Genomic DNA, 19,941 nt, shown 5'->3' with positions numbered 1-19,941 from the left:
ACAAGCTCCTACTGCAACACATACATTTATAGAATCAACTGACCAACCAATTAATCAGTCTTAACTAAAATATATGTACATCACACACCCTGTTAGACTCATCATGTAATTAAGACACGGTGTCCTATTTCACCACTAGAGGTCATTGAAATGAAGCATTGCCGGCGGCACGCTTTGCCTGCCCACTTCCTCGTCAGGACGTCACAGCGTGACACCGCGTCGTGCCCGTGAGCGGTGCGCAGTGTAAGTATATGTGTATGGAGTTATGAGTAAAGCCACCAAGTGTGCACCCTTGATTGCTGCAGATATTACCGTGAATACTGGCGAAGTTTTAGAGAAGGATAATATGTTGATGGAGCATATGTCTGTGTGTGTGTGTGATGTATCACAGAAACATTCACCCCATCACAGTGAATCTTTTATTGGCAGCTACTGCTAACTCAGCACAATCAATAAATCAATGAAAGTGGTGAATTTTCCCTTTAATTCAGACGTTCTGTGCAATAAAGTATTCTAAACATGAACAGTATAGAGATCTGTTACAGTGTGTGTTGTATATACACACATTGTCCTCTGATGGTGTTACTCTTGTTGCTGTGAAACAAACATTTGATTCCACCTTTCAGTCATTTCCTGAGTCTGAGGTCACAGCCACAAATAAACCAGCATTCTGCCACAAAGTGAGGACATGTATAGATTCTACACTCTGGATAAATGATGCTTTTTATTTATTGTACTGCAAAGTTTTACTGTAACAACAAGATGTAAAATGCTTCAATTCAACAGTCTGATGTTTTATGCATGTGCAGTGTTTAAAGTACAACAACATTTATAGGGACCCGACTAAACCTTTGCAAAGAAACATGTTCATATGTGTGAAGAGGACAGGAAATATAACCATGTGAAACTGCTGTGGGCAGAGCTGCTGTCTAAAGTTTGGAGAAAGGGGAAGGAAGAGTCTATACTCAGAAGCTGATGTAGGTGAGACTTTCTGATCACACCTTTTAAAGAAACGTCACTTCTGTCTTCAGCATTATAATTATGAATAGATAGAACACTTTGTTCAGTTGTGCTGGATGTGAGGATGGGGCACACTTTGCTCTGTGTGCTGGACTTATTCTGTAAGTACATTTCTGACTTGTTGTTTCTGAAGAGTGTTTCTGAGCAGACTGGTGTCTTTATGAACGTCGGCTGCTGATATGTCTCTGTTTTACACTGAAGTGCTGCTGGATTTGGGTCCACACATCTACATTGTGTATATATAGTGTTTTAATGTTGTGATTGATCACTTTCTTTTGGTTTGATGATGTCTGATGAGGTTTTAATCTTTATTTCAGTGTTCAGCACACTCCTCTACGGACACACTGAAGGTGACAAATTATACTTTGTCTTTTTTTATTTTTCTCTTCATTTGTATATTACACAAAGTATTTATCTCCTGTTTATCAACTTCTCTGTGTTTTATATTATGTTGTATGTTAGATCATTAGTGCTGAAAAGGATGTGACTACATTACAGGGACCAATGTGTTGTAAACATATTTTAACTCCAAGAGTTTATTGACTTTAGTGTTCTCAATAGATCATAACTTGAAGCACTCTAATGAGACTAATAAGCAGTGTGTCTTTTTGGTATTTTTTGTTCTTGCCTCAAAGTCTTTAAAGCTGCAGGTCTGCAGGCAGAACCTCAGGATATTGTTGTAGTCATTGTGAATAATAAATGATAGATCTGTGAGACAGGACACTGAACTAGACACACTGTGACACTACATCACACTTCTAATTCTGTCTGCATGCTCTCTGAAACCACATTGAAGTTTTGTTTGTTTGTTTGTAAACAAGACAACAGCTTTAATAGAATGTACAGCATAGTCTCAGTGTGAAAGAGGATGTTGTTTAATGTGGAAGGTTGATTTGGAGAAAAAAAAATAATTATCTTAAGTTTATAAGAAAAACATTACATCAGACATCTGTCTGCCTCAGCTAATCTCGCTCTTTTTCCTTTTGTCTGTATTGAGAGTTAATCCAGACTATGATGCTGCCAGCATGGTGACAGTGGTTACTTTAAGGTGTACCACAGCACAACATGCATTCACATAATTATCATAGAGTTTAGTACTAAAACAAATAACATGTTTGTGTTTAATCTCTTTTGTATTCTAACTGGGTGTTTTTGATTTGAACAGGTTCCATGAAGCCCTCTGTGATCCTGGAACACAGCTGGACTGAGATATTCTCTGGTGAGACGATCACCCTCAGATGTGACATTCAGGGAGCTGAAGGAACTCAGTGGACGTATGAATGGAAACCAGACAAGTTCAACAGTTATCCCACATCCAACAAAATCTGGATCAAAGTTACTGAGTCTGACAGTGGAGAATACAGATGTCTGGGTAGAAGGGACACATTTTCCACAACAGAGTGGAGTGAAGCCCTCAAACTGACTGTGTCAGGTAATTGTTCACCTTTCATCCTAATCAAAGTGCTGAATTAGACATAATCTAAAGTACAACAAGTTCTACTGAAACATACATCACCTCATGTGCTACATATCTTTCTGTTTTCACAACAACGTGTCAGAAAAGATTCATCCAACAATTTCAAAATTATTTTTCTCTACAAACCTCACTGCAGATAAACCTCGGGCCTCACTGAGAGCAGACAAGACAGTCATACCAGCAGGGGGCAGCATAACACTGACCTGCTCTGTGGACGTCTCTTCAGGGTGGAAGTACTACTGGTACAGACATGGCTCAGTGTATTCTGAAGGTCGATCAATAAATGATCAATCAGACACTGTCAGTGTTTCAGAAGGAGGAATCTATCAGTGCATTGGAGGAAGAGGAGGAGACCCAGTGTTCTTCACATATATCAGCAATGAAGTCACCATTAAGGAAACTGGTGAGTTTAATAATTAGTTCTGAAATGAAAGAACATGAACTTTTCAAATGAAGCTCCTCCGGCTCTGATGATGCTGAAAAATCAGAACGTTACTTTCGTGAGACTGATCCAAATTGCACCTCTTATATCAATGTTGCTTGTTAATACATGATGTAAGAGATTTTCTTTACTCATTCATATACTAATTTTTAACTTGATTTATTTTTTTTATAAACCTCACTGCAGATAAACCTCGGGCCTCACTGAATGCAGACAAGACGGTCCTACCAGCAGGGAGCAGTGTGACTCTGACCTGCTCTGTGAAACAGTCCTCTGGATGGAAATACTTCTGGTACAGAGATCAGACATCCTCTGAACTTCTGACCACACAGGAGGCTGTTTCACTTTCAGACCAACAAATCAGAGTCTCAAAGGAAGGAGAGTACTGGTGCAGAGGAGGAAGAGGAGGAAGAGGAGGAGACCCACTTTACTACACAGAGTACAGCCAATCAGTGAAGATCAACAAACTTGGTGAGTTGTATGTAACACACAATGTCTGCTGTGATCTTGTATCAGGATGAATAAAATATGAACAGATATGAACTTGTTGTGTTTCAAAGCTTCAATCAGACCTGTTGTGACTCTGCAACCTAACTGGACTCAGATATATGAAGGAGAGAAGATCAGTGTCAGATGTGAGATCCAAGGAGGAGACACTGAGTGGGGTTATGAATGGAAAGCACCAGACTCCAACAAACCTTCAAATCAGAATGAGTACAGGATTAGTTCTGCTTCTTCATCACACAGTGGAGCCTACAGCTGTAAGGGCTACATGAACAATGAACATACAACAACAGAGTGGAGTGATCCAGTCAGACTGACCGTATCTGACAGTAAGAGTAATTTTATTTATAAAACTCGAAATCTGCAATCTGACAGTCTGTTTTAACATCATCTCTTTCCAACAGTTAAACCCCGACCTGTCCTCACTGTGTCTCCATCATGGCTGAGTCCTGGAGCCTCAGTAACTCTGAGCTGTGAGGTTGAACATCCACCTGCAGGATGGAGGTTCTACTGGTATAAAGCTGTTCCTGGTCTGTCAAAGAACTCTTGGTCTTACAGCTATGAGCTGCTGCCTGGTAGCACTGATGGGACTGCACAGGATTCCTACATCATTCATGGACAGACACACACAGCAGCATATGTGTGCAGAGCTGGAAGAGGAGACCCAGAGTATCACTCTGATTACAGTGACCCAAAGTTTGTCTGGTCTGCAGGTCAGTTTGATTCTGTCCTCTCAGTAAGAAGAATTTATTCTGTCACTGTGATTCCTCTGTTTATTGAGAGAATCAGAATGAGCTGGTTGTGTGTCATTTTTTCATCGTGTCATTTTTGTGTTCTTACTTTGTTCCTTTGACATGTTTTGTTTTTCAGGTTTTCATCCAGCAGCGTTTCTCACAGTGAATCCTGCCAGAGTCCAACACTTCACCTCTGAGTCTGTCTCACTGACCTGTGAGGAAAACCCTACTGAGTGGAGAGTGAGGAAGTTCTCTGATGAAGGACGTCTGTCATCCTGTTCTAACTGGGGAACAATGCCTGGATCCACATGTAACATCAAGTCCACATCACAGTCTGATACTGGTGTGTACTGGTGTGAGTCTGCATCAGGAGAGTTCAGCAACACAGTCAACATCTCTGTACATGGTATAATACATTATTTTGTTATATTTAAGTCATATAATGTAGTGTATATAATAAACAGTAGATCATATGTTTCACTTTATGCTATGGTAAATAGTTGTAAATTGATGATGTAATTTATAATATTTTTTATTTTTTTATTTTTTTTTTTTATTTTAGATACTGTATTAATCCCAGAGGGATATTCTTTACGGCTGCTGCCAAGCAGTGTCATACAATGACTAGCAAGTGTCTTGCCCAAGAACACACAACAGTGACTAGGGAGGAGTTGGGATTGAACCACCAACCTTCCGGTTACTAGACAACCCTGCTATACCACTGCTGATAAATACAGCAGATCTAAGATATAATGAATCAAACAGTTCCACAGATCAAGTGTCAGGAAATCAGGTTGAGCCAGGGCTTTTATTTTGGTATTTTATTGCTTTGCCTTAGTTCCTGCTTTACTTCCTGTCTTATTTTTGAAATCACTAAACCTCCTCTCGTTTCAGGTGTCTTGACTTCCCCTTCTTCGTGTGCTCCCTCCCCCTCTTGGTGATTACTTGCTCCTCCCTAATGTGTCTCACCTGTGCCCCTTTGTCTGCCATATTCCCTGTGTATTTAGTGTGTGTTCCCCTTTCACTAGGTGCCAGTTTGTTTGGTATGTTATTAAAGACTGTTATTTTTTTAACCGCTCTGTGCCTGAGCATTTGTGTCCGAATCCACGACAACCCCCTGACATCAGGTTATTTAAGATATAAAACACTGCATCATATTGATGGATGTAAATTAAATCATTCATATTTTGGCTTCTCATCTGTGGCTGCAACTAAAACATCAACCTGTTAATATGGGACAATGTGTGACTACAGTTTGGAGTTTGTATGTCACCATTCAAAACAAGCTCTATAGGATTTATAGGAAACTGTATAAAGCTGCTGTTTATGTGTCAACAATGTTAAAATGTCTTTTTAAGGTCTGTATCAGCTGATCTCTGACTGATGTCCTCTTTACAGTTTATGATGGTCTTATCCTGGAGAGTCCTGTCAATACTGTGACTGAAGGAGACTCTGTTATTCTTGGCTGCAGACTGAGAGGACAAAACAAACTTTCCAATGTGTTTTTCTGTCACAATGACAAACTTGTTCAAAGTGATACCAGAGGGGAGCTGAATATCTCTGCAGTGTCAGAGTCACATGAAGGTTTCTACAGGTGTGAACATTCAGGAAAGAAGTCACCTCAGAGCTGGATGTCAGTTAAAGGTGAGTAAAGATGTTTGATGCTCCTTTTTTGGTATATTACGGTAATGTTGTTTTGATTATTGTTTGTACTAATGACACCAAGTCCAATATAAGTGTATTAATGTATGTTTATTATTTCTAATAGTTGTATCCAGACCTGAAAGCTCCTCATCCTCAGTGCCATTAATTGTTGGACTGCTGTGTGGAATCATATTATTCTTTGTCATTGTGCTCTTACTGTATCACTACAGACAGTCCAAAGGTGAGACCTTTTTCTTGTGATGCATCATTTATTTACTATAAACTTTAAATGTGACACAGAATTTACAAAACCATGTAACAACGTGATCATTTTTTGTTAATAGCAGGTTCTTCTGCAGAGCAGACAGTGAACCAGGAAGTAAACCAACATCAGATATACTCCTCTCTTCTCCATGGTCAGTGTTTCATCTGGTTCTGAATGTTTTCACAGATATTTATTAGATTTATTCATGCTGCTGCAGCTTTAATACTGTTCAATAACAACATTTAATAAAAACATAAAGATGTTTAAATGAGTGTGACAGATGTGAGGTGACTCATTTAATGTCTCACTGTCCTGTAGGCGACCTTTGTGTCTATGAGACAATCAGAGGAGCTGAAGGCTCTGGAAATGGTACAGTACACACTTTGATTGACATGGAGCAGGTTAAAGTTATAATAATTATAGAATCACTGTGAAACTCAGTACTCACATTAATGTTATTTCAGGTCAGCCTGAAGAAGATTACTATAATGCTTCATATCTGATTCAGCTCAAAGCTCTGGACAGCAGGAGTGAGTATATAAAAATATCAGATGTTACATTGATACTAAAATACAGAGAGAATCATTATTTTATATATGATTGATATCATGATAACAGGACAACATGTTGACCCAGAAGAGTCACTGTGTGACTACAGTAATGTGAATCCAAACACAGGTAATATTCTTCATATACAGTCAGAGCTCATGTTCCAAAGACAGTATTTTAAACTGAGACTGTTTGCTGTGATTTTATTTCAGGTCCATGAAGAGACGTTCATCATCAAAGCACAGATGGCAGCATGAAGTCAATGACTAGCTGTCTGTTTTAAGCTTGATAACAGAACATGTTTCAGTGCTGGCCTGCTTTAGGTTGTTCCCATGTTATAAACCATCATTTGCTTATTACATACATGCACATGAGCCTTTTTAACCTCCAGCTGGCCTTTCTTTTCTCTCTATCAAATGCAATTAATTGTTTTACTGTCTGTAGCCTTTGATGTTTTACTAATGGAATTCCCAAACAGCTTTCCTATTATTAAATAAGAGCCACTGCTATCACAATCAGAAATGGAGGAAGCAGTAAATGTGGGAATGGTTACTAAAATGCAGTCACGTTTGCTTTTATTTTGGTTTCACATGTATGTGATTGTCTGTGGGTAATAGGCCAACTTGAATGGACGTTGTGGTCCTAACTGTGCTCATATAGACATGTAAACATGAAAGAAAAGGCAATTTTATCTGCGTTATATGTATGTATATGTTCGATTGCTGCATGCTAGAGGATCCTGCCTTACTCACATGGACCAGGAAGTAGAGAAAATGGTTACCAAAAAAGCCACATCTGTCAGGGTTTGTGTGAGGAGAGGACACAGTTGCAGGACGCAGAGCGGTTTAAAGTTCAAAACAGTCTTTTATTTTGTGCCAGGAGGGCGAAGTCCAAAATGCAAAACATAAAATCACACTTGACATGGTAAAACTCAGAAGAGCAAAAACTAGGATACTTAGCTAGGATTCTAGGCAGGGTTCAAAAACATAACAAGAACAAAGAAACTACCTGGAGCAAAGCATGGCATGGCATGGCATGGCATGGCATGGCATGGACGAGACATGGACAAGACACGGACAGAAACAAAGCCCACACAGACGAGACGAACTAGCAAAGACAAAGGGGAAGACACAGACTATATACAAAGGGACCAGGGAAGACAACGAGGCACAGGTGATACACATGAGGGCAGGGCAGGTAATCAACAAGGAGGGAAAACACAGGAAGTAAAACACAAGACAAAACACAGGGAGGACAGGACTACCAAAGTAAAACAGGAAGCACAAGACAAGACACAAGAACTAAACCAAAACCCAGAGAAACAAAACACCAGATTTACAGGAAAATAACAATAATTAAACTAAAAACCCAAAACAAGGAAAACAAAACCATAAACAAACACCAGGTCATGACAACATCAGAGAGGTCTGCATCAAGGTGATGGCCGTTGTTTTGTAAGACGCAAAATGTGTGCTTCTGTGTCTGTGCCGGGAAGATGATGTTCTCCTTTTCTCTACTGTATCCTACATTTCCATAAGAGGGAGGAAGGTTTTATGACCTTGGGCCACGTTTTAATTCTGTCACAGGTTTATCTGTGCCACCTCTGCACCAAAGACCGAGCACATCATTTATTCTTTGGTATAAAACACTGAAAAGAGGAAGAAGATTAGACAGCAGACCGTAGCTGTGCTAGAAATAATTATTCATGATTCTCAAAATTTATTATCATAACATTGAAAAAAACAGACGTCACATCTTGTTCAGTGCCTGACACTACTGATAAACACTTTTGTTCTGGTCTCAATGTGTTTGCATGTAATTATTGCTAACACACCTCCCTCATGTGTGAAGAGGAAGTGGACACTTGGCTTGGTTCATGTTCCAGTGTACAAGGCCTCTATACTGTCTAACACAACCACATAACAAATGTCCTCATTTCAACAATATGAAGTTGGACTGTTGTTGGTAAGGTACCTGCAGTGATCTTCTCCTCTGGTTAGCTATGTGTAGGTGCTGCTTTCCTGCACCATCCATCTGTGCAGTGCAGAATATCTGCAGTCAGAATACAGCAAACCTCTAATAGCTTCTACTGGTGACAAATACCAACTCAGCACTGACTGCATGAACAACAAGTGGTGAGTTTTCCCTTTAATTCAGTCATTGTGTGCATCAAAGTACATTTTGTTGTATTCTCCACAGTGTGTGTTACACAAACACATATTTCTCATTTTGTTAGTTGTTGTGAAACAAACAAACTTCAGTCAGTCATTCTGTCAGTCTGTGTCTGAGGTGACAACCACAAAAACATTGCACCTCAGAGTGAGGATATGTATAGATTCTACACTCCAGTAAAATGATGCTTTTTATTTATTGTGCTGCAAAGTTGTATTGCTCTAAACATAAGATGTGGACAAAAACAATCCAATAACTTCATGTAACAACATGTTGCAATAGGCTTTAATTCAACAGTCCTAGTACAATAACATTTATAGGGACCAGACTAAACCTTTGCAGAGAAACATGTTCATATGTGTGACGAGGACAGGAAATATAACCATGTGAAACTGCTGTGGGCAGAGCTGCTTTCTGAAGTTGGGGGGAAAAGGGAAGGGAGAGTCTATACTCAGAAGTAGACGTTGGTGAGACATTTTGAGCTCACATTTTAAAGAAACGTCACTTCTGCCTTCAGCATTATAATTATGAATAGTTAGAACACTTTGTTCAGTTGTGCTGGATGTGAGGATGGGGCACACTTTGCTCTGTGTGCTGGACTTATTCTGTAAGTACATTTCTGACTTGTTGTTTCTGAAGAGTGTTTCTGAGCAGACTGGTGTCTTTATGAACGTCGGCTGCTGATATGTCTCTGTTTTACACTGAAGTTCTGCTGGATTTGGCTCCACACATCTACATTGTGTATATATAGTGTTTTAATGTTGTGATTGATCACTTTCTTTTGGTTTGATGATGTCTGATGAGGTTTTAATCTTTATTTCAGTGTTCAGCACACTCCTCTACGGACACACTGAAGGTGACAAATTATACTTTGTCTTTATTTTTCTCTTCATTTGTATATTACACAAAGTATTTATTTCCTGTTTATCAACTTGTCAGTGTTTTATATTATGTTGTGTATTAGATTGATGATCATTTTGATCACTAATCATACATTGAATGTGATTAGATTACAGGGACAGATGTGTTTATTATTAAGGAGAACATATTTTAACTGAAGTGTTTGTTGACTTTAGTTTATTGTCTTTTCTGACGTGTTAATCTCAATAGATCATAGCTCGAAGCACACTGATGAGTCTAAACAATCAACCAGTGATTCTCATGGAGTGAATACTGAACCAGTCGCAGGTACAGACATTTACAACGGTTTACATTTCAAATTATCTCTCTCTGCTCATTATTGTGTGTGCTGACAAGCAGTCTTCTTTGTATTTGTTCTTGCCTTAAAGTCTCTTTGGTTCTTTCACACAGCCTGTTTAGAGCTGGAGGTCTTCAAGTTGAACATCAGAATATTGTTGTAGTCACTGTGACAAATAAGATAAAGATTAACAGAACCTTTATTTGTCCCTCAATGGGGAAATTGCATTATCAGCACAGATACAACAATAGTAAAAATGGTATAAAACAAAAGATACAGTATAAAGTAAAAAATACCAATAAAGATACAGTAGAATTAAAATAAGATAAATAATAGATAAATGATAGATCTGTGAGACAGGAAACTGAACTAGACACACTGTGACACTACATCACACTTCTAATTCAGTCAACATCACAGTTTAGTTTGTTCATTCTAAACAAGACAACAGTCACAGAATGTGTACAAGAGTTTGATCCTTCAGTGTTTTTCTAAATATGTAGAACTGTTTAACAGAGTTTTTTTGAACATCAGGACAGTGAGCACAGTGACATCTTTAATGAAAACCTCACAGCCTCCAGGGGTTAATAACATAATTATGTTTATTGATAATTGTCCTTATTGTGAAAAATATATATTTTTAATTTAAGTCTGTGATTTTAGTGACATTAAGGCTTAAGATGTCCTATCATTGGAGTGACAGGCAGATGCCGACTCTCAGCACCACCCTCCTGCTTCCACAGCTGCTCTTCACCTAAGCTAAAGCCATGTTCATCCTTTATGTCTGTATTGTGAGTTTATTCAGACTATGATGCTGCTAACATGGAGACAGTCGGTGCCTCCAACAGAGATTCAACATCCACAAACATGTGGTTGATGTCAAGGACACTTTATCTATAGTTATATTCAGTCTGTGTGTTTGACCCTAGATTCATCCTGATGATGTAAATACAGTTTAAAAGTTTCATAGCATTATTTTTGATTTTTGTTTCGTAAAATTAGTCATTTTAAGATGTACCACAGCACAACATGCATTCACATAATTATCATAGTCAAATCTAACCAACAATTTAAGTGCTACTAAATACACACTAAGTATTGTGCTGCATGTCTTCCTGTTTTCACAACAGTGTCTGAAAAGAATGAAGTGCAAAGATTTTTCTGCAGTAATTCATACTCTAAACCTAAATTTACTATTTACTGTTTTACTGTTTTTTATTGACTGTTTCATTTTTTTCTTACTCACTGCAGATAGACCTCGGGCCTCACTGAGAGCAGACAAGACAGTCATACCAGCAGGGGGCAGCGTAACACTGACCTGCTCTGTGGACGTCTCTTCAGGGTGGAAGTACTACTGGTACAGACGTACCTCAGAGTATTCTGGAGCTCAACCAATAAATGATCAATCAGACACTGTCCGTGTTTCAGAAGGAGGAATCTATCAGTGCACTGGAGGAAGAGGAGACCCAGTGTTCTACACATATCTCAGCAATGAAGTTACCATTAAGGAAACTGGTGAGTTTAATAAATAGTTGTGAAATGAAACAACATGAACTTTTCGAATGTTTCATGTGTTTGTCAGTAATGAAGAAAAGAGACATTTTGTTACCAACAGAAACAAAAAACATTGATTACATGTCAGAAGCTCCTCCTGCTCTGATGATGCTGAAAAATCAGAACTTTACTTTCTTCATTTTTAGACAGGACTGATCCAAATTGCACCTCAGTTATATTAATGTTGCTTGTTACTGTGTTAATACTTCCTCTTCCTCAGCACCACTGAGCTCCATGTTTTAAATCAGAAGCTTTTGTTGCATTTCTTCCCCTTAAAGTTGGTTTTTGTGGAGTAAACCTGTCTGTCTCTCTTCAGAAGTGGACAGAGGAATATTAACAATGTTGAGCTGTTGGACTAATGAAAAACAATCAGTGGAATTTATTGAATAAAATAAAATGATAACATAAAATGTCATCAGAGTAAATACTGGGACACCAAAGCACAGCATTTTGTTACAGAGTTCAGCTGTTAAAAAGATCAATATGATAAGAAATATTTAATCAGAAATCACACTTTCTGCTGACTGACTGGATGTTTCTATGTGAACAGTTCCCAGTGTCACTCTGCAGCACAGCTGGCCTCAGATATTCATTGATGAGACGATCACCCTCAGATGTGACATTCAGGGAGTTGAAGGACGTCAGTGGACATATGAATGGACACATGAGTGGTCCAACATTCCCTCAATATCCAATGAATACAGAATCAACAGAGCTTCCTCTGCTGACAGTGGAGAATACAGATGTCGGGGCAGGAAAGAGAATTTATCCACAACAAAGTGGAGTGAAGCCTTCACATTGACTGTATCATGTAAGATGGACATCTTTTATCCAGAATACAGTGTCATGTTCTGTAATGTTTAAATGTAAATAAACATTACCGTTTCTGTATTTTATTTTAATCCAGTAAACATCTGACATCAAAGAACATCTTTAGTTTTTGTTTCCTGGAAGTTTAAATTATTTCTATTTGAAGAATATGATGTAACAGATTTTCTTTACTCATTCATACTCTAATTTTTGACTTGTTTTATTTTTCTCTACAAACCTTACAGCATATAAACCTCGGGCTTCATTGAGAGCAGATAAGACAGTCATACCACCAGGGGGCAGCGTAACACTGACCTGCTCTGTGGACGTGTCTTCAGGGTGGAAGTACTACTGGTACAGACGTACCTCAGAGTCTTCTGAAGCACAGATAATAAAAAGTGAAGCATCAAGTAAGACTGTCAGTGTTTCAGAAGGAGGCATCTATCAGTGCAGAGGAGGAAGAGGAGGAAGAGGAGGAGACCATGTTTACTACACAGAGTACAGTGCTGCTGTCACAGTGGAGAAAAGAGGTGAATGAAGGGTCTTTGTTCTGAAATAAAATCACTTCCATTCATCATTAACATCACTGTAACTCCTGATAATGATGTGTTTTTATCTGTTGGTTAAATTCTTGTTTTTATCCACATTGTGTGTTTGTTGGAAACAGATTCCCATAAAGCTGTGATCACACAGCAGCCCAGCTGGACTCAGATATTCAGAGGAGAGAAGATAACTCTGAGATGTCAGATCCAGAATGGACGAGACACTGAGTGGGAGTTTGAATGGAGAACAGGCAGCTCACAACAAATTAAAAGACGCGGTAAACTCTGGGTTATCACTGCATCTGATTCCAGTCGTGGACAGTACTGGTGCAGAGGTAAACAGAGAGTGGACAAGTTCTCCTCAACAGAGTGGAGTGATCCCATCACACTGACTGTATCAGGTGAGTCTGATTCATTCAGGATCAACTATAGAACAGATCAGATAGGGTTCCTCATTATTTCAAAACACAATAGTAGTTAAAGCATTTTTGTTATACATTGTATACTGCTATCAACATAAACACAGAAGATCCATTGTGATTATAAAAAAATATCAGAAGCCTGATGCCACACAACGAAATTAGTGGAGGTGCTTAGTTGATTCATTTGTGCGTAAGAAAAACATCCAAAGCACAACACAATAATTTAAAATACAAAAAACTTCAGATTAGTGTAATTAATATTAACAGCAATTCACTTTTAATGTTTTGTTCTAAACTGAACTGCAGCTAAACCAACAGCTGACCTGACTGCCGACGAGTCAGCTGTTCCAGCAGGGGGCAGTGTGACTCTGACCTGCTCTGTGAAACAGTCCTCTGGATGGAAATACTTCTGGTACAGAGATCAGAAATCCTCTGAACCTCTGACCACACAGGAGACTGTTTCACTTTCAGACCAACAGATCAGAGTCTCAAATGAAGGAGAGTACTGGTGCAGAGGAGGAAGAGGAGGAAGAGGAGGAGACCCACTTTACTACACAAAGTACAGCCAATCAGTGAAGATCAACAAACTTGGTGAGTTGTATGTAACACACAATGTCTGCTGTGATCTTGTATCAGGATGAATAAAATATGAACAGATATGAACTTGTTGTGTTTCAAAGCTTCAATCAGACCTGTTGTGACTCTGCAACCTAACTGGACTCAGATATATGAAGGAGAGAAGATCAGTGTCAGATGTGAGATCCAAGGAGGAGACACTGAGTGGGGTTATGAATGGAAAGCACCAGACTCCAACAAACCTTCAAATCAGAATGAGTACAGGATTAGTTCTGCTTCTTCATCACACAGTGGAGCCTACAGCTGTAAGGGCTACATGAACAATGAACATACAACAACAGAGTGGAGTGATCCAGTCAGACTGACAGTATCTGACAGTAAGTGTTATTTTATTGATAAAACTCTAAATCTGCATTCTGACAGTCTGTTTTAACATCATCTCTTTCCAACAGTTAAACCCCGACCTGTCCTCACTGTGTCTCCATCATGGCTGAGTCCTGGAGCCTCAGTAACTCTGAGCTGTGAGGTTGAACATCCACCTGCAGGATGGAGGTTCTACTGGTTTAAAGCTGTTCCTGGTCTGTCAAAGAACTCTTGGTCTTACAGCTATGAGCTGCTGCCTGGTAGCACTGATGGGACTGCACAGGATTCCTACATCATTCATGGACAAGACACACACAGCAGCATATGTGTGCAGAGCTGGAAGAGGAGACCCAGAGTATCACTCTCATTACAGTGACCCAAAGTTTGTCTGGTCTGCAGGTCAGTTTGATTCTGTCCTCTCAGTAAGAAGAATTTATTCTGTCACTGTGATTCCTCTGTTTATTGAGAGAATCAGAATGAGCTGGTTGTGTGTCATTTTTTGATCGTGTCATTTTTGTGTTCTTACTTTGTTCCTTTGACATGTTTTGTTTTTCAGGTTTTCATCCAGCAGCGTCTCTCACAGTGAATCCTGACAGAGTCCAACACTTCACCTCTGAGTCTGTCTCACTGACCTGTGAGGGAAACTCTACTGAGTGGAGAGTGAAGTTGTTTACTTATAACAACATTTTATTTGACTGTAGTTCTGTGGGGACAATGAAAGGATCCACATGTAATATTCATTTTAAATGGTCCGGTAATGGTGTCTACTGGTGTGAGTCGGGATCAGCATTCAGCAATGCAGTTAACATCACTGGACAGAGTCAGTGTAAGCTTTTCCAACATCACAGTTTGCTTTTTAGGAATTAGAAAATGAGGATTATTTAACAATCGTTTATGAATCATTCAAAGTTGCTTACCATTACCGTTGACTGTTTTACAGACAAAGAGGTTGTCATGGTGAGCCCTGCCCATCCTGTGACTGAAGGAACGTCTGTGTCTCTCGGCTGCAGGCTGAGGACAGAAAAAGTTGTGTCTGATGTGTTTTTCTATAAAAATGACAAACTCATCCAAAGTGACACCAGAGGAGAGCTGAACATCTCTGCAGTGTCAAAGGCAGATGAAGGCTTCTACAGGTGTCAGTGTTCAGGACATGAATCACCACAGAGTTGGATGGCAGTTAAATGTGAGTCATTTCTTTGCTTTTGTCAGTAGTAGTAGTTGTGATGTGATGGTGGTGGACAGTGATGCTAGACTGATCATTTCTTTACAGCTGTAACCAGGCCTGAAAGCTCCTTATTTCTTACTCTGTTGATCGTCGGGCTGGTTTGTGGAATTTTACTGCTGATTCTGCTGCTGCTGCTTCTGTGTCGTTACAAACACTCAAAGGGTCAGACCATTTCTTTGTCATACATACTATGTCCATTACACCACAATCAGTTCAACAATACAGATGTTTTCTCACTACCCTTACATATGTTTGGAATTAATAAATAAACTGTCTTTCTCACAGATTCATGCTTTGTCAGGTTGGTACAACATCCCGGTCTCTCATTGTCAACATACCAGGATTCAGTTCTCTCTTATCTGTTGAGTATTTACAAAACGTCTTTGGGGCCCAGCAGATCTCAGAGCACTACGGCAGAGCACACGATCAACCAGGATGAAGCTCAGCGCAGTCCACACACTTCTTCACCTCAGGGTCAGTCTGAACATTTTTACTGGCACATGAGAGGTGATTGATAAGTTTCGAGTCCAGACAAGTTACAGTTACAAATACTCCAATGATATGTTTAAGGTCACAGTAACATGTTGACATTCTAAAGTGTAACTATATGTTTCAGGTGACGTCACATATTCTTTGCTTGAACTTAAATGTGCGACTAAGAAAGGTGAGCACCACATACAGCATACACACATTTTTCGTAATACCTGAAGAAAGCTCATTCATCTGGGTCTTTTAACAGGGAGGAAGCAGAAACCAGTGGAGAGCTGTGTTTATTCAGACGTGAAGATAAGATCATCTGCAGGTACACGGTGTTACAACTGTTAATAAAGTATATTTGTGTTTTTATTCTCCCTGCTGTGAAGTCACTGTTCAATACTGCCACATGTTTATATTCACAGGACAACCAGCCCCTGCTGCTGCAGGTGATGGAGCTGTTTATGCTGAAGTCAAACAAAGGACAGGTCTTTGTGCAGCAACAACACAACATGCATGTTTAGATTTGTCAGTGTAACAATTCACTTGTACAGATTGTTGACCCTGCATCTCTGTCTTCATTTCTTTTCCAGATCAATGAAGAGTTCAGGATCAATGAAACCAGCAGGATGGATGACAAAAATGCTCCTAATTTAATATCACATCATGAACAAAATACAGATTTTAACACACATTTATTCTCCTGTTAATGTGAATATCCCCATTGTACGTTGATACATGTTACAAAATGACTACACTGGATCCAAAAAGAGGTCAGAGAGAGTATGACTTATGATTTTAATACTTTTTATGAAATTAATTCACTCAATAAATGATGCTGTTGTAGTTGTTTTGTCGCTTCAAGACAGTTAAGTAACATCACACCTGCTATTGTGGGGGTGGTGGTGGTGGTGGGAGGGGGGCAAGAAATAGTTAATGACTAATGCCTGTGTTCTCAGATGTCTATTCATTTTAACTTGTAGGAGGTTTACAGGAAGTGTCTGTGTCCTGTGGTCAATCCTTTTGCAGTTGTGTGACTTTTGTTCAACAGAACCTTCCTCACCCTTCATTGTGTGTCTATAATTTGGTTTGGATACATATAGGACACACATTGGGGTCCTGTTAAAACTACCACACACAACAAACAGACCCTGTGTTGGTCACAACATCTCTTGCCAATGTAAATAATTGTTTTAGTGTGGGTCCAGTTCAGGTTAGTACACAAACATGAATCATTGTTTAAATACAGCATGAATCAGACAGGCTTTGCGACACTGCACAGCAAACATCCTGATTAAACAACATGATTATCTGCTGTTCCATCTCTGAGGTGTCCTGCTGCTTATCTGGGTTCAAGGATTTGCAAAGTGACCATCCTGTCAGGCTTCGAGCTGAAGATGGACAGAGCTCCTGCAGGGTGCCAATGAAGATGTGCCATGCAGCCAAACCTTCATGTTCCAAAGCTGATCTGGCTCCAAGCTTCAGTGGTTTCAGACACAGCAAAGAGGTCAGGGCGTTCTTCTTCAGGGCTTTCTGTTGAATCCAGCAGTCTTCTCAGGTCAAACTGGATGCACACTCTCCGTGGGAGGTGGCCATTTTCCAACAACAGGAGGCAGACCTGGCTACCTGGATTATAGCCAGAAATAACGGTAAATAAGTCAAGAACGTCCTGTGATGAAACTGAGAGGTGACATGCAGTCAGCTGTGATTGGCTGTTCCACCTCTGACCATAAAGGGAACACAGATGTGAGTTTTTAGTTCTTTGTAACAAGTATATAAGACATGCTCATCACTGCTCTGACCCTACAGACTGACTGTGAGGAGGAAGAGGAGCAGAGCATTCTTCATCAGGTCTGTTACAAACTTCTCTGTTGAATGAACTGTCAGTCACTGCAGGCCGTCTGTTTCCTGCAGAGACATTAATGTGAGAAATACTTTTTTCTAGGAGACGTCTGAACATTGAAACATCACCATGAAACTGCTGACTGTGTCTGCACTCCTGTGTGCAGTGATGGCTCTGACCACTGCTGCTAGTGAGTATGACACTGTCATCATCTGTCTGTGTGCAGCCTTCAGATGTTTCATCTGCTCTGTTAAACTGTCCTTAAAGATGGAACTGCCCTGAATGAGACAGAGACACTCAGTTCAGCAGGTTAGTACACAAGTTTCCATGAGTTTCCCCACATGTTTCCACACTCTGGTGATAATCTTCATCCCCACTGTGTTTTTTTTGTCTCTGGAAGACCCTCGTGGTGTCAATAAATTTGCAAGTTGTACCACTGGATGGACTGAGTTCAATGGCAAATGTTACATCTATGAGCCCAAATCCATGACCTATGCTGAGGCTCAGGTACTAAGAGGGGTTTGGACTCACTTTGATCACTGTCACTCTGCTTTGGTGCACTTAAACATGAAGGTGTGTTGATCTCCACTGCAGAAAAACTGTCAGTCCAAGGGTGCTAACCTGGCATCTGTGCACAGTGATGCTGAGTATAAGCACCTTCAGAACGTGGTATATCAGGCCACTTACACAAATGGACATGCTTGGATTGGAGGCTCTGACAGTCTGCAGGTACACAACTGACCAGTTACGTTTGGTCTGCTGACATAGTCCTGTTATATATAATGTGTGTCTATTTTCAAGGAGGGGCTCTGGTACTGGAGCGATGGAACAACTTTTGAATATAAGAAGTGGTGCCCTGGAGAGCCTGATAATGGCGGAGGCAACCAGGACTGTGCATATATGAACTATGGAAGTATGTCATTAAAATGTCCTCTGAAAGCCTGAAACATCCATCACTTCATGAATGACTGTATATCTATATATAAAGACTACCTGACATGTTTTTGGTACCTACAGGTAATGGGTGTTTTGATTGGGATGATGGTGGCTGTGCAACTGAGATGCCATCAATCTGTGTCAAGAGGACCCCTGAGCTGTGAGCTGTGTGTCCGTCTCATCTATAAGCTGAAGAATCTGAGTCTCACTTCATGTCTTCTTTTCTCATCTCTGGCTGTAATGCTGTCCAAAGAATGAAGTGACAAGTAAACAGGAGCTGGGCTGTCTCTTTAATTAGAGCAGGTTGAATGTGTTATGCAAAGGATGCTTTTAGCAGAACTCTTCAGTGAACTCTTCTTTCTCATCTTCTGCATCATTAAAGTCTGAAGCATTGAATGAAGCTGCTCTGTGAGTCCTCTGTGCTTCATCTTACTGTCAGTGGCTCCAAGCTGTGTATAATTTGACCCAATGGCTCCACCATGTGGACAACGTCATGATGTGTATTACTGCTGAAAGTGCAGCACTGATCTTTTCCTTTGACCTCTTTTTTTCTTTCTAAGTAAAACACTTCTAACTTTTCAGCCTTTACAGCAAATATTCAGAAAAAGACAAAACACTAAAAACTGTCCACATGTATCATCTTCAAACAGCTGAGTGTGTCGTGGCTGTCCTTTGTCTCCTGTTGTCATATCTTGTGTGCAGACATAAAAATACAGCAGAAAGGAACAGCTCTATGCAGAAACATATATCTCTTTATCTGCCACTAAATGAGGAACTAAGTCAGGAGTAGATGGTGGTGTCGTGGTAACAGTGGTAGAGTTGTTGCTTTTTATCACTTTACCTTTGGCAGAAATGTTTGTGTTCCTGTGGGGGTCAAAGGTCACTTTGATCCTTGGCAGTAAAAGCCTGCTGGGTAGCACACATGCTGCCTGATCATGTCAGTGCTGTGTTGTGTCAACAAGTGACAGGAAGAGAATCTATAATAATAATATTAATAAGAGCGACAATATTTAGAGTGTGGATGTGAGTGCAGACAGAAGACTGCCCCCTGTGGCTGGGAGCAGGCTGTTCGGATGAATTCAGCTGTTATTTTTCTATATTAAAATGTGACTGTTGTGATAAAAACACCTCAGCTTACTCACTTTTGCTGTTGGTCTCTGTGTTCCATTGAAGTCCAAGTTGAAATGAAAT

General features: G+C 39.8%; 2 protein-coding genes and 1 long non-coding RNA gene across 4 annotated transcripts in view; all 3 read left to right on the top strand.

Annotated features, from left to right (window-relative positions):
- Positions 1 to 2,199: 2,199 nt before the first annotated feature.
- The window catches only part of LOC114435444 (basement membrane-specific heparan sulfate proteoglycan core protein-like), a gene marked incomplete at its 5' end in the record, with an annotated part of 53,430 nt that continues 35,688 nt past the window's right edge, over positions 2,200 to 19,941 (top strand). The window contains 9 exons of the mRNA XM_028405117.1: positions 2,200 to 2,452; positions 2,634 to 2,900; positions 3,126 to 3,373; positions 6,405 to 6,455; positions 6,556 to 6,616; positions 11,257 to 11,520; positions 12,110 to 12,370; positions 12,615 to 12,899; positions 13,037 to 13,312. Of these exons, the coding sequence (XP_028260918.1) occupies positions 2,200 to 2,452; positions 2,634 to 2,900; positions 3,126 to 3,373; positions 6,405 to 6,455; positions 6,556 to 6,616; positions 11,257 to 11,520; positions 12,110 to 12,370; positions 12,615 to 12,899; positions 13,037 to 13,312 (1,966 nt within the window). The remainder of the gene's footprint in view (positions 2,453 to 2,633; positions 2,901 to 3,125; positions 3,374 to 6,404; positions 6,456 to 6,555; positions 6,617 to 11,256; positions 11,521 to 12,109; positions 12,371 to 12,614; positions 12,900 to 13,036; positions 13,313 to 19,941) is intronic.
- On the top strand, positions 6,187 to 7,129 carry LOC114436694 (uncharacterized). The gene is made up of 5 exons (XR_003670715.1): positions 6,187 to 6,237; positions 6,405 to 6,455; positions 6,551 to 6,616; positions 6,705 to 6,764; positions 6,848 to 7,129. It is a non-coding gene; the product is annotated as an uncharacterized LOC114436694 (long non-coding RNA).
- Positions 17,750 to 19,028, top strand: LOC114436675 (ladderlectin-like). Of its 2 annotated transcripts, none has more exons than XM_028407102.1 (7): positions 17,750 to 17,822; positions 17,917 to 18,004; positions 18,082 to 18,123; positions 18,215 to 18,321; positions 18,409 to 18,543; positions 18,616 to 18,727; positions 18,832 to 19,028. In XM_028407102.1, the coding sequence occupies exons 2-7, from the start codon at positions 17,944 to 17,946 to the stop codon at positions 18,912 to 18,914; spliced, it is 540 nt and encodes a 179-aa protein (XP_028262903.1). In that variant the 5' UTR covers positions 17,750 to 17,822; positions 17,917 to 17,943; the 3' UTR covers positions 18,915 to 19,028. The 2 variants fall into 2 exon arrangements, with proteins under 2 accessions (XP_028262903.1, XP_028262901.1); XM_028407100.1 differs by having other exon boundaries at positions 17,764 to 17,822; positions 17,917 to 18,006; positions 18,075 to 18,123.

This window comes from Parambassis ranga, chromosome 5 (genome assembly GCF_900634625.1).
Source record: "Parambassis ranga chromosome 5, fParRan2.1, whole genome shotgun sequence".
Lineage (NCBI taxonomy): Eukaryota > Metazoa > Chordata > Actinopteri > Ambassidae > Parambassis > Parambassis ranga.
This window is presented reverse-complemented; position numbering and strand designations above follow the sequence as displayed.

Excerpts from the sequence above, each read along its gene's own strand:
- LOC114436675 (XM_028407100.1), top strand. The coding sequence starts at position 17,944 with ATGAAACTGCTGACTGTGTCTGCACTCCTGTGTGCAGTGATGGCTCTG. Across the intron at positions 18,124-18,214 it reads AGAGACACTCAGTTCAGCAG|ACCCTCGTGGTGTCAATAAA; the intron begins GTTAGTACACAA and ends TGTCTCTGGAAG. Across the intron at positions 18,728-18,831 it reads TGCATATATGAACTATGGAA|GTAATGGGTGTTTTGATTGG; the intron begins GTATGTCATTAA and ends TGGTACCTACAG.